This window comes from Ictalurus furcatus, chromosome 3, assembly GCF_023375685.1.
Source record: "Ictalurus furcatus strain D&B chromosome 3, Billie_1.0, whole genome shotgun sequence".
NCBI classification, from domain to species: domain Eukaryota; kingdom Metazoa; phylum Chordata; class Actinopteri; order Siluriformes; family Ictaluridae; genus Ictalurus; species Ictalurus furcatus.
Window position 1 is genome coordinate 36,501,759 of NC_071257.1, and position 15,000 is coordinate 36,516,758.

The 15,000-nt window shown below is 43.9% G+C and overlaps 1 protein-coding gene across 1 annotated transcript in view; it reads left to right on the forward strand.

The window, feature by feature from the left end:
• cntln (centlein, centrosomal protein) overlaps window positions 1-15,000 on the forward strand; it is a 94,145-nt gene that overhangs the window by 31,874 nt on the left and 47,271 nt on the right. The window contains exons 15-16 of the mRNA XM_053621470.1: window positions 1,118-1,239; window positions 12,763-12,879. Of these exons, the coding sequence (XP_053477445.1) occupies window positions 1,118-1,239; window positions 12,763-12,879 (239 nt within the window). The remainder of the gene's footprint in view (window positions 1-1,117; window positions 1,240-12,762; window positions 12,880-15,000) is intronic.

The window sequence follows — 15,000 nt, forward strand, 5'->3', positions numbered from 1 at the left end:
TGTGTGTGTGTGTGTGTGTGTGTGTGTGTGTGTGTGTGTGTGTGTATCGATCGTTTCTGAGGACCCTCGGTACTCCATGATGTGGCTAACTCTGTGTCACTCTGACGAGAAACACTCTCCTATCAATCCGGGCCGTTCATTAGAGCTCCACAGTGCTGCTCACGCTCCCTCTCCTTCCCGTCTTGTCTTTTTTCTTTTCTTTTTTTCTTTTCCTTTTTTTCTCTCTTTTTCCGAAGGCTCTGCTGTCCTCTTGTGAATATCTGAGCGGTAAATCCATACTTGTCACACAGGCGGCGGGGCTTGTTCTCTTTGTCCTTGTTAATAATAACAGGGTTCAGGGCGCTGCTTTTCCCGCCTGGCAGGCCTGCCGTGTCATAGCTGCAGTAAACAAGCTCTTTCTCTCCGTCTCTCTCTCGCTCTTTCCCTCTCTCTGTTCTCCGTCTGGGTTCTGGCCGCTCATGCAGAAAGCAGATCTGACTTGCCTCTTCCAGCTCTCGCCCTCGCTCAGGTCAGAATAATAGGGCGCTTCTTGTCAGGAAAATCTATATGTTCACCCCTGAAAAGTCTCTTGTAATCTTTAGTGGGGATTTTTTTTTCATCCTCTTCAAATAGCTAAGGGTCAATATTTGTAGGCGATTTGGGAAGCGACCCTCATACCACCCACCCCCCCCCCTAAATCTGCCCCCTATCCACCCCACCCCGTGCTTGTCTTCTCCCCCGCTGAGAGGTTTAAGTCGAAGTGAAGAAGTGAAGGAGTCAGCCTCTCCCCATTGGCCGGCCGGTGAAATGTCAGGCTGTAATTATGTCTCAGGTGCCAGGTTGGCGTGGAAACGCTTATCAGTGTCTCTCGCTCTAAAAGTAAAGTGAAGGCGAAAAGAAAGACAAGCGTGAAAGAAGGAGAGAGCACTTTGTGTGTTTTTTTTGTTTTGGTTTTTTTTTGTTTTGTTTTTTTTATAAAGTTTTTTGTGTTAGAAAGTTAAACTGCAGGTTTAGTGAGCAGAACCTTTTACACACCACTTAAACCGTTAGCATTATTTTTACCAATAAAGGCCCCACTGAGTCATAAGTCGAAATTGAAAAGTATTAAAAAGTGTGTGTGTGTGTGTGTGTGTTACAGTCGGCAGAGAACGAGGAGCTAAGGCGAGCTCATGCAAAGCGTCACGATCGTCTGCGTCTGATTCAGACCAACTACAGAGCGGTGAAGGAGCATCTGAGGGAGGTGGAGGACACACAGGGCCTGTGAGTGTAAACACACACACACACACACACACACACACATCTATACAATATACAAGTGACCCAACACAATACCACCAACAAATAACAATTCTCCATCATGCACCAACGTTAACCAACATCATCATTAAACACACATTAATAAACACCAAGAAAACACCCTACTGTACACCTCCATATTCACCAACAAACATAAACATTCACCAACATTCACCATCAACCACGCTGTCAAACACCATCAACCACACTATCAAACACCAACATTCACCATCAACCACGCTGTCAAACACCAACATTCACCATCAACCACACTGTCAAACACCAACATTCACCATCAACCACGCTGTCAAACACCAACATTCACCATCAACCACACTGTCAAACACCAACATTCACCATCAACCACGCTGTCAAACACCAACATTCACCATCAACCACACTGTCAAACACCATCATTCACCATCAACCACACTGTCAAACACCAACATTCACCAACAAACACCATCAACCACACTGTCAAACACCATCAACCACACTATCAAACACCAACATTCACCATCAACCACACTATCAAACACCATCAACTACACTATCAAACACCAACATTCACCATCAACCACACTGTCAAACACCAACATTCACCATCAACCACACTATCATTCACCATCTACCACGCTATCAAACACCATCAACCACACTATCAAACACCAACATTCACCATCAACCACGCTGTCAAACACCAACATTCACCATCAACCACACTGTCAAACACCAACATTCACCAACAAACACCATCAACCACACTGTCAAACACCATCAACCACACTATCAAACACCAACATTCACCATCAACCACACTATCAAACACCATCAACTACACTATCAAACACCAACATTCACCATCAACCACGCTGTCAAACACCAACATTCACCATCAACCACACTATCATTCACCATCTACCACGCTATCAAACACCATCAACCACACTATCAAACACCAACATTCACCATCAACCACGCTGTCAAACACCAACATTCACCATCAACCACACTATCATTCACCATCAACCACGCTGTCAAACACCATCAACCACACTATCAAACACCAACATTCACCATCAATCACACTATCAAACACCATCAACCACACTATCAAACACCAACATTCACCATCAACCACGCTGTCAAACACCATCAACCACACTATCAAACACCAACATTCACCATCAACCACGCTATCAAACACCATCAACCACGCTGTCAAACACCATCAACCACACTGTCAAACACCATCATTCACCAACAAACACCAGCAACCACACTGTCAAACACCATCATTCACCATCAACCACACTGTCAAACACCATCATTCACCGTCAAACACCATCATTCACCATCAACCACACTGTCAAACACCATCATTCACCATCAACCACACTGTCAAGCACCAACATTCACCATCAACCACACTGTCAAACACCATCATTCACCATCAACCACACTGTCAAACACCAACATTCACCATCAACCACACTGTCAAACACCAACATTCACCATCAACCACACTGTCAAACACCATCATTCACCATCAACCACACTATCAAACACCATCATTCACCATCAACCACACTGTCAAACACCATCATTCACCATCAACCACACTGTCAAGCACCAACATTCACCATCAACCACACTGTCAAACACCATCATTCACCATCAACCACACTGTCAAACACCAACATTCACCATCAACCACGCTGTCAAACACCAACATTCACCATCAACCACACTGTCAAACACCAACATTCACCATCAACCACGCTGTCAAACACCAACATTCACCATCAACCACACTGTCAAACACCAACATTCACCAACAAACACCATCAACCACACTGTCAAACACCATCAACCACACTATCAAACACCAACATTCACCATCAACCACACTATCAAACACCATCAACTACACTATCAAACACCAACATTCACCATCAACCATGCTGTCAAACACCAACATTCACCATCAACCACACTATCATTCACCATCTACCACGCTATCAAACACCATCAACCACACTATCAAACACCAACATTCACCATCAACCACGCTGTCAAACACCAACATTCACCATCAACCACACTATCATTCACCATCAACCACGCTGTCAAACACCATCAACCACACTATCAAACACCAACATTCACCATCAATCACACTATCAAACACCATCAACCACACTATCAAACACCAACATTCACCATCAACCACGCTGTCAAACACCATCAACCACACTATCAAACACCAACATTCACCATCAACCACGCTATCAAACACCATCAACCACGCTGTCAAACACCATCAACCACACTATCAAACACCATCATTCACCAACAAACACCAGCAACCACACTGTCAAACACCATCATTCACCATCAACCACACTGTCAAACACCATCATTCACCGTCAAACACCATCATTCACCATCAACCACACTGTCAAACACCATCATTCACCATCAACCACACTGTCAAGCACCAACATTCACCATCAACCACACTGTCAAACACCATCATTCACCATCAACCACACTGTCAAACACCAACATTCACCATCAACCACACTGTCAAACACCAACATTCACCATCAACCACACTGTCAAACACCATCATTCACCATCAACCACACTGTCAAACACCAACATTCACCATCAACCACACTATCAAACACCATCATTCACCATCAACCACGCTGTCAAACACCATCAACCACACTGTCAAACACCAACATTCACCATCAGACACGCTGTCAAACACCAACATTCACCATCAACCACACTGTCAAACACCAACATTCACCAACATTCACCATCAACCACACTGTCAATCACCAACATTCACCATCAACCACACTGTCAAACACCAACATTCACCAACATTCACCATCAACCACACTGTCAAACACCATCATTCACCATCAACCACGCTGTCAAACACCAACATTCACCATCAACCACACTATCAAACACCATCATTCACCATCAACCACACTGTCAAACACCAACATTCACCATCAACCACACTGTCAAACACCATCAACCACACTATCAAACACCATCATTCACCATCAACCACACTGTCAAACACCAACATTCACCATCAACCACACTGTCAAACACCATCAACCACACTATCAAACACCATCATTCACCATCAACCACACTGTCAAACACCAACATTCACCATCAACCACGCTGTCAAACACCATCAACCACACTATCAAACACCAACATTCACCATCAACCACGCTATCAAACACCATCAACCACGCTGTCAAACACCATCAACCACACTATCAAACACCAACATTCACCATCAACCACGCTGTCAAACACCATCATTCACCAACAAACACCAGCAACCACACTGTCAAACACCATCATTCACCATCAACCACACTGTCAAACACCATCATTCACCGTCAAACACCATCATTCACCATCAACCACACTGTCAAACACCATCATTCACCATCAACCACACTGTCAAACACCAACATTCACCATCAACCACACTGTCAAACACCATCATTCACCATCAACCACACTGTCAAACACCAACATTCACCATCAACCACACTGTCAAACACCAACATTCACCATCAACCACACTGTCAAACACCATCATTCACCATCAACCACACTGTCAAACACCAACATTCACCATCAACCACACTATCAAACACCATCATTCACCATCAACCACGCTGTCAAACACCATCAACCACACTGTCAAACACCAACATTCACCAACATTCACCATCAGACACGCTGTCAAACACCAACATTCACCATCAACCACACTGTCAAACACCAACATTCACCAACATTCACCATCAACCACACTGTCAATCACCAACATTCACCAACATTCACCATCAACCACACTGTCAAACACCAACATTCACCAACATTCACTATCAACCACACTGTCAAACACCATCATTCACCATCAACCACGCTGTCAAACACCAACATTCACCATCAACCACACTGTCAAACACCATCAACCACACTATCAAACACCATCATTCACCATCAACCACACTGTCAAACACCATCAACCACACTATCAAACACCATCATTCACCATCAACCACACTGTCAAACACCAACATTCACCATCAACCACACTGTCAAACACCATCAACCACACTATCAAACACCATCATTCACCATCAACCACACTGTCAAACACCATCAACCACACTATCAAACACCATCATTCACCATCAACCACACTGTCAAACACCAACATTCACCATCAACCACACTGTCAAACACCATCATTCACACTATCAAACACCATCATTCACCATCAACCACACTGTCAAACACCATCATTCACCATCAACCACACTATCAATCACCAACATTCACCATCAACCACGCTGTCAAACACCATCAACCACACTGTCAAACACCAAAATTCACCAACATTCACCATCAGACACGCTGTCAAACACCAACATTCACCATCAACCACACTGTCAAACACCAACATTCACCAACATTCACCATCAACCACGCTGTCAAACACCAACAGACATGCTGTCAAACACCAACATTCACCAACAAACACCATCAGACACGCTGTCAAACACCAACATTCACCAACATTCACCATCAACCACACTGTCAAACACCAACAGACATGCTGTCAAACACCATCAGACACGCTGTCAAACACCATCAGACACGCTGTCAAACACCAACATTCATCAATAAACACCATCAGACCCGCTGTCAAACACCATCAGACACGCTGTCAAACACCATCAGACACGCTGTCAAACACCATCAGACACCATCAGACATGCTGTCAAACACCATCAGACACGGTGTCAAACACCATCAGACACGCTGTCAAACACCATCAGACACGCTGTCAAACACCATCAGACACGGTGTCAAACACCATCAGACACGCTGTCAAACACCATCAGACACGCTGTCAAACACCATCAGACACCATCAGACACGCTGTCAAACACCAACATTCACCATCAGAGACCATCATCGAACACATTAATAAACACGTCTCTTCCCTATCCGTGTCACTTCCTGTGTGAGTGATGTGAAGCAGTGTGGTGACAGAGTGGGGTGAGGATTAGAGTTTGTAGTGAAAGCTCAGTGCTGCAGTGAACTGAAGCTGAGCAGCAGAGTAATGTCTTTAGGGTTCTTTTTTCACTCTCTCTCTCTCTCTCTCTCTCTGTGTGCTTTCTTGGAGGTGTTTAAGCGGAGTTAATAGGACCGTGTGTTGAGTTTCCACGCGGGATGCGAGTGTTGACCTCGTCGACTCAACTCTCTCCGGGTTAATTAAAGAAAACAGCCATGCAACATGAACCCGTGTGAAAGGAGTGTGAATTTATCCACGTGTGTGTGAGAGAGAGAGGGAGAGAGAGAGAGAGTGATTGCATTACACTGGCAAAAGAAAGCAAGAGATCGAGATAATACGACAGAAGTGCTGTGTTTTATAATTATATATCATTAAAAAGCTCGATGATTAGAGACGCATCAATACCAGCAGCAGTATTCGTTTAGTTTATTTAAACATGGTGAGATCTGAACAGTGTAATACTGATATCCTGATAAACTGGCACAGTACACGTTGACATTTGTTTTTATAAATAATTAATCATTGATTATTTTAAATGAATAGAAAACACTAATCACTTCAGCAGTGGGTGTTATTTTGAATGTTTATTGTGAATACAGAAGGCAGAAGTTTGAAGGGAACGCAGATCTGCGCTGGTCACTGTGGAGCGGTTTATAGAGGAAACTGGAGTGTGTATGGTAATGACACACAGACTGATGTGTACATCAGGAAGCGTGTAACATCATGACTCCAGCGTAAGAACACACGTGTTATAGACGCAGTTTAACTACGGTGTCTGAACAGGAATATATTCCATGGAGAACTCTGTCCGGCTTTAGACAGAAAACACGGCGTTATTGCGTCTCACTGAAACCACAGCACACGTTTATACTTACACGTGAAGTGCGTTTGTGGTTCTGAGTAAAGAACAGTCATAACTTTATAAAGCTTCTAAACCCAAACGTTCTTTTCTTTGTGTCGTGAAGAACAGGACGATCCGGACTAGGAACAAAAGCATACCAGACCCTCGCACGGTCAACGTTTCTACAGGTTCTTTATAAAGACACACTCAAAAGCGGACACAAAAGGGCTCGTTACCAGCATAAACATGACTTCTGTGTGTGTGTGTGTGTGTGTGTGTGTGTGTGTGTGTGTGTGTGTGTGTGTGCACACTAAACATTGTGGGGTTTTTTGGTGTTTTTGAGGGAATTTGCTCATTACTTTTATTGAAACTCGGAACAGTTTGGTTATTTGAATGTAGTGTTGAAGTTCGCACGTTTCTGTCACATCTCCAGGCAATTCAAAGTGCTTTACAAATGAAACGAGGAATATAAAGGAATATAAAGACAATAAAATCAAGTAAGATTGGTGAAAATGTGCTGCGGAGGTTATAGTACTGACATAGTGCAGAGTCCTAGCAGCCTGTGTCCTGGTCTAGATTTAACAATAGCTGTCTTTACGGAGCTTTTAAATGTTTCTAATCGTTTAGAAATGTGTACAAATAAAGAGAGATCTGTTTTTATGGTCTACTGAAGAACTTTTTCAGTGATCAGCGCAGGAGTTATGTTTGTAGACTGTTTTATCCGCGATCTCGTCAGTCCCGCAGTGCTGGAACGTCGGCGGTTCTCTCCGCAGCGGTGCGGTTGTGGGTTTTTTCGAGGAGGTTTGCGGGCGTGTGGCTGTTGCGAGCAGCTCGGCGTCTCCTCGGCCCGTAGAGAGCGGCGCCGGCGTGTTTGGAAGACAATAGGAAATGAAGAAGCTGCGTTAAATGCAGAGAAATCAGTTCTAACAAGCCAGGGGGGAACACGTCAGCTCTTATGGCTTTTTGGGGCTTGTTAAGGAGCCCCCAGCTGCCGCCCCCCACCTCCTGCCCCGTTCCTCCACTTACACACTCTCATAAAACAGCTCAGTGGGTGGCAGGGGGTTGATGGGGATTGGGTTAAGGTGGGTTAACACACACACAGACACACACACACACACACACACACACACACACCTTTTCTTGTACCGAATCAGAATTCGTCGACGTTTCTGCTTTGACCTTTTGCTGCTCGATTGATCGACTGCACAAACTCATATGCCTCGCCGAATGAATTTATTAGCTATCACAGCTAAGTGGATTAGCCTTTCTAACTAACCGTATTACACACCTGCTGGCTGAGAGGAAGGCCTCGGGAGAGGTCAGGCTCGCTACAACGTTATTGACGGGGAAAGAAAGCGCTAGCTTGCACGCTCTCGCCCTCTCTCTCTCTCTCTCTCCCTCTCTCTCTGCTGCCCGCTAGCGCCTCATTAAAATGCAAACGGCCTCACACCGGAGCCCTGAGGAACCCCATGTCATTCGCCATTAGCTCTGCGCTAAACCGACGCCGTTAGCAAGAAGCACACACACACTCTTCTTAAAGCTTAAAGTTTAGATATCTGAGTTAGAGTAAATCAGAGCGGGGGCGATGGGATGCGTAAATAAAATTAAAGTTTATTAAAACGTCCAAACTCTGATCAAAGATCCGCTCGTAAAACTCACCGCAATTAGCCCAAGCCTTTCCAGAGTGATCATTTCTTTCCTCCAGTTTTGGAGTATAATGAAGTGAAAAGTGCTGGTGGAGATCTCTGTCTCTCGCTCTGTTTCTGAGATCTTACTCTCAGGGAGAACAGCCGCAGCTCTCGCCTCACAATGGGACGTGCTTGTTAAGCCCTTGCTTTATTTTCTTCACTTTTTCCTTCCTTTTTTTGTGAGAGTGTATTTTCACACGGTGTGCTGCTGCCCCACAGCGCCGTCTCCCCAACACCAGTTAACAGGAACAGGAAGCGGATCGGCGTGGGCCGCTGGGTTTCAGGAATATTCATACTGAGGTTCACATTTATTCCTTTAAGAAGATACAGTCCTGCGATGTCAGCTCATCTGCACAACCTTCACCACTGAGAGGAAATGATTTTCACTCATTTAAAATATAATCATTATTATTATTATTTCCTCTTTGCACTTACTATCATCTAATTATTGAGTTTTTTCAATATAATATTTTTTATTGATTAATAGCATAAAAATGAGAGACTTTTAAGTATATTTTATTTCATTCTTGCGCATGATTAGTACAGTATATAAATACACAGAGATGGTGTGCGTTCCATTACAACAATCAGCCGCCTTCTTCAAGCAAGCGTAGAACCACTCCCTAAATCTTATACAAATATTTTTAAGTTTTAAACTTTTTTATAAATGTTTTATTTGCGTAAGTGAGTTTCTCAATCGCTAAACGGTTCTGTTATCCAGATGGTTAAAGACGGACAAGTTACGAATCTCCATCTTTAAACGTTATGATGATGTAACGGCGATCTTTTTAAACATTACTTTCGAATTTCAGTTACGTAGCATTTAGTACTCCAACGTATTTGAATGCGTGTTAATTCCGAATAAAATTAGCATTATCATTACCGTGTCAAACGTTTACGCTTGAGTCGTGTGGAAAACCAGCTGAAAACTGGATGAAATCCCAAAACAGAAATTCAGAACTCTATTACTTAATTTATTAGCTGTAATGTTGTGTTTTTTAGCGCCCATGCTAGCAAGCTGGAAAAAATCAATTGGAGTAACATCGTAGCAACTGAAAAAAATAAAAACCCGAATAACTACGTCAAGTGACACAGCCAAAACGTGTTGTCCATCACGACTGAAAGTAAAATGGGATGTTAAACATTAGAAATTTAACTTTCGCATGAAATATGATGTGAATTTGAAGTGTGTGTGAATATAGAAATGAGTTCTGGAAGCCCTGATGTAGAATATGTGAAATGAAGTAAAGTAGGAACTGTATATATGTGTGTGTGTGTGTGTGTGTGTGTGTGTGTGTGTGTGTATGTATATATATATATATATATATATATACACACACACACACACATCAGTTCCTACTGATGTAGAATATGTGAAATGAAGTAAAGTAGGAACTGTATATATGTGTGTGTGTGTATATATATATATATATATAATGTGTGTGTGTGTATATATATGTATATAAATGTAAAGAACGAGATGTGTGGATGTACATCAACGTCTTGGTATAAAGTTCTAGCTAACTTTTTTTTTTTAAGCAAAAATAAGTTATTAATATATGATGTTTACATGCCATGTAATCTATGTGAGAAGTTTAACTGCAAAATATTTACAAAATCAATATATAAAGTTTCAGCTTTAACCTTATCGAGGGTCAAATCCTTACGGCTCAATATATTCAAATCACAGAGAAGTCAGACAGAGCTGTATAACTCTGTGTACGACGTACAGGTGCATCTGAAAAAATTAGAATACCGTTTTCTAAAATTAGAAATTCTTTATTCGAATATTTTGAGACTGGCTCGGTGATGCTCTGCGGCTGCTTTGCATCCTCTGGCACTGGAAACCTGCAGCGTGTGGAAGGAGAGATGGATTCAGTGAAGTATCAGGAAATCCTAGGAGAAAACCTCACGCCGTCTGTGAGGAAGCTGAAGCTTGGGCGTCACTGGACCTTCCAACAGGACAACGATCCCAAGCGTACCTCAAATTCCACCAAGGCTTGGTGCAGAAGAAGTCCTGGAAGATTCTACAGGACCGTCACAGTCACCTGACTTCAACCCCATAGAACATCTCTGGTGGGATGTGAAGAAGACGCAGCACGCAAACCCAAGAATATTCCTGAACTGGAGGACACTGCTCATGAGGAACGGGAGAAGATCCCTCAGGAACGCTGCAGAAGATCTGCATCTCGTTTGCAGCAGGTCATAACAGCACAACGTGCTCTACTAAATACTGAAGATACTGGCCATGAAGGGGTGAATAATTTAGAGACTGGAGAAATCATTATAAGTTGTGTTTTCAGTAGAATCTGGGGAAAACACTTGAAGCGTTCGTGGTGTCGAACTATTTCACTCGCTTTTGTTTGATGTGTTCATCACAAACAGCTGAAAGTCTGTTTAAAATTTTTATTTATAATAAATAAATAAATACATTTTGCAGTAAACCTGATTTGCAGTGGGGTCGAATAATTTCGATTGCAACTGTATTTTAGTGCAACACACACACACACACACACACACACACACAGTGTTTGTTACTTGCACACCATAAAAATATAAAGAGATCGGGTTGTAAGTGTGGGAGCATTGTTAGACGTGTGTGTGGGAGTGAGTAAGTGAGTGTGTGTGTGTGTGTGTGTGTGTGTGTGTGTGTGTGTGTGTGTGTGTTGGGGGGTAACACCGTGGCGGAGCATTAAGAATTTATAAAGCGAGGTACGGTGATGAGACTGACCTCGTTTGTGTTCGGACATTTGCATGGCCCACAGGAAACCTGCTGCTGCAGGCCACTGCGGGCTGCCTTCGGCTCAGACGAGTGTGTGTGTGTGTGTGTGTGTGTGTGTGTGTCAGAGTCAAGGCCACTGATTTGAATACTGGCAAACACGCAAACACTCGGGTCCAAGAGTGCCTGTCCAACACCTCCCCTGTGTTTACACGGCGCCAGGAGCTGTCAGGCGGGGCACGGACACTGTGTGTGTGTGTGTGTGTGTGTGTGTGTGTGTGAGAGAGAGAGAGAGAGAGAGATCACATCGAGTACATGTGTGAACTTTAAAAAGCAGGGAAAACACAGTCATCTGTTAGCCCTCGTTTAAGGATATGCTCTTTAAAATAAATAAATAAATACAGATATGAGGGGAAAGTGCGAGGTGTAAGCGCAGTAAACATCAGGAAAGTGCTGCTTCATGGGGTAATAATAAAGCTAATATTAATTACAACATAAATAAACTATCATCATAAATAAATAGTTTATGATTGGTAAAAATATTTGAGATGCATTTTGTTATATTTGAACTTTATTTATGAAAACAGAAGTTAACACTGAAAGAACACTGACAAAGGTACAGATGAGTAAGCGCTGCCAGAGCGAAAGTGAGGTGGAGGTCAGGCGCCGACATCAGGATGTGAGGAGTCTCCAGTTCCAGTCCGTCCCAAAGGTGCTCAGTGGGGTTGAGGTCAGGGCTCTGTGCAGGACGCTCGAGTTCTTCCACCTTCTTCCGACCTTCACCTTTCCTGGAGCTCGCACTTTCTGTGCACTCCGTGTCGTGCTGGAACAGGGTTTGGAAACTGTAACGCTACAGAGTGCAGAGATGTTCTACACAGTTGTGTGCTTCAGACTTTGTGGGAACAGTTCGGAGAAGAAGCACATATGGGCGTGATGGTCAGGGGTGCACATACATTTGGCCATATAGTGCTCAAAAAGTAATGATTGTATGTTTTCAGTTGTACTTGACTTTTATAACGATCAGCAATTGTGTGTATCTACTGTTACCGATGAAGTAGTGATTGTGTGTGTGTGTGTGTGTGTGTGTGTGTGTGTGTAGACCAAAAGGCAGGACGAGGCGAGCTGAGCCATGGGAGCTCCGTCAGGAGAACAGCGATGCGGTTTGGAACGAGTTGGCCTTCTTTAAACGTGAGAACAAGAAGCTCCTTGCTGAGAAGTAAGTGTGTATGTGTGTGTGTGTGTGTGTGTGTGTGTGTGTGTGTGTGTGTGTGTGTAAGAGATTAAATAACACAATTTAGCTAATGTTATTAATAGTGTGTGAGTTCTAAAAAACGATTTAAAAAATTGTCGGTCCTTAATCCTGTATCTGCAGCTGTGTGTGTGTGTGTGTGTGTGTGCGTGTGTGTGTGCGTGTGTGTGTGTTCTGCTGTCACCAGCAGTGTGTGTGTGTTTCTCCTGGTCTCTTGTTGTACGTATTAAAGTTTGAGACACACACACACACACACTCTTCATTAACAGCTCCATTCTCCTCCCACACACCGTCATTAGCGTCTCGATCCCGCACCAGTGCTGCTTCCAAACTCACACATAAAGAAAAATTACATTATCCAGCCTCAAACTGTGTGTGTGTGTGTGTGTGTGTGTGTGTGTGTGTGTGTGTGTGTGTGTGAAGAGGCTTAGTTTTTCTGGCCGACATTAATGATTAATGGTGATTTCAGGTGCTAATGATTAAGGGTTATCCCTTGCCAGCGACGGCACCTCTGTCTTCATGATCTGCCCTCCAGCAGGGGCAAACAAACATTAACAGATTACAGCGATTTGTGTAGCATGAAGAAGACGAGGTTTCTCCACAGCATCGCGTTCCACGCCTTTCTTTTCCTCCTGAACACATATTTGCTCTCACGTGGTATTTTTTTTTATCCGGAATCCAAAGAAGCTCTGAGCAGATTTATAGAGTGCTCTCTAGAGAACCGTGTATTTCTGTGACAGTCTGTGTGTGTGTGTGTGTGTGTGTGTGTGTGTGTGTGTGTTAATTACCACCGCTCTTGTCTGCTGGAGGAGTCGTTCTTTGTTAGGCCGCCTAGGCTCTCTGCTTGCCAGGCCTCATTTGGTCTGTGCTGAGCTGAGGGGTCTAACCCTGCCAGCCAGCGTGGCCCGGCCCTCCCCTGTTTGATCTCTACCCCAGCCCGCTGTTCCAGGAACCCCCCCCGTTCCCCCCCTGCCCTGTCCTCCTAATCCCAGCTGAGCTCATTATGATGTAGCCCGGCTGCCTGAGCTCGAGCTGTCCAAGCTAATTACGGCCTAGCGCTGGCCGCTGCCTGCTCAGGGCGCACTGATGCTGCTGATGGGGCTGGAGAACGGGGATTCTGGAGTGGGGAAGGGGCACAGAAGTGCTGCTGTACCTGTGAGTTGGCCTACTGGGGCTGGAGAAGAAGGATACTGGGGGTGGGGAAGGGGTGCAGAATTGTTGCTGTACCTAAGACTTGGCCTACTGGGGCGAATAAGGCTGGAGAAGGGGATTCTGGGGGCAATGAAAGGCCACACAAGTGTTGTTGTACCTAAAAGCTGGCCTAGTAACGCTCCTAGGGCTGGAGAGGGAGATGCTTATATTCATAAGTTGCTCATAAGCTCATTAGTTCCTGTCTACACACTCGCACTTCTTTACTATATCGTATATAGAGTATACAGGGCTGAGTCGGCCTGTTGGGGCTGCTAGATTCTGGGGCTAGAGAAGAGCCACCCTGGGATTTAGGAAGGAGTAGTTGGGACGACAGACTTCAGGACTTCAGGAACTGGAGCTCAGTGATGGGGCTGGGGCTTGTATTTGGATCTACAATGGGACGGGGGTATTTAGTGGTAGTCACTCTAGAGGTTGTTGCGATAGAGTGATCATCTCGATTATTTATCAGGATTATGGATTGATTTTCGGGACAGCATATGTTTATTGCACTTTCACGTTGAAATAAACAGACCGCTGCTCTCACCTCCATGTTGTGCTACATTCCTGATCATGTACAAATCTTTACATCAGATTAGACCGGTCCTTAAAGTGCATCATCTCGTAGAAGCAAAATATAAATAAAACTGTACCCAGAATATAGGATGAGTAAAAATAACACCACCATCAGCTAAATAAAAATCTGCATCAAATAGAACAATCTGCAGCTAATGAAAACAATTCCGGCGAATGCAGAAAAGTCAGTAACAGTGTTTACAGGAGGAGAGACGCAGGATTCTGGATTATGGCAAAAAATAATCTCTGTGATCAACAAAAGTTTACAACACTAACACGTTCTGTCCATCAAGATCATTTACACCAATCAACTGTTATGAAGTC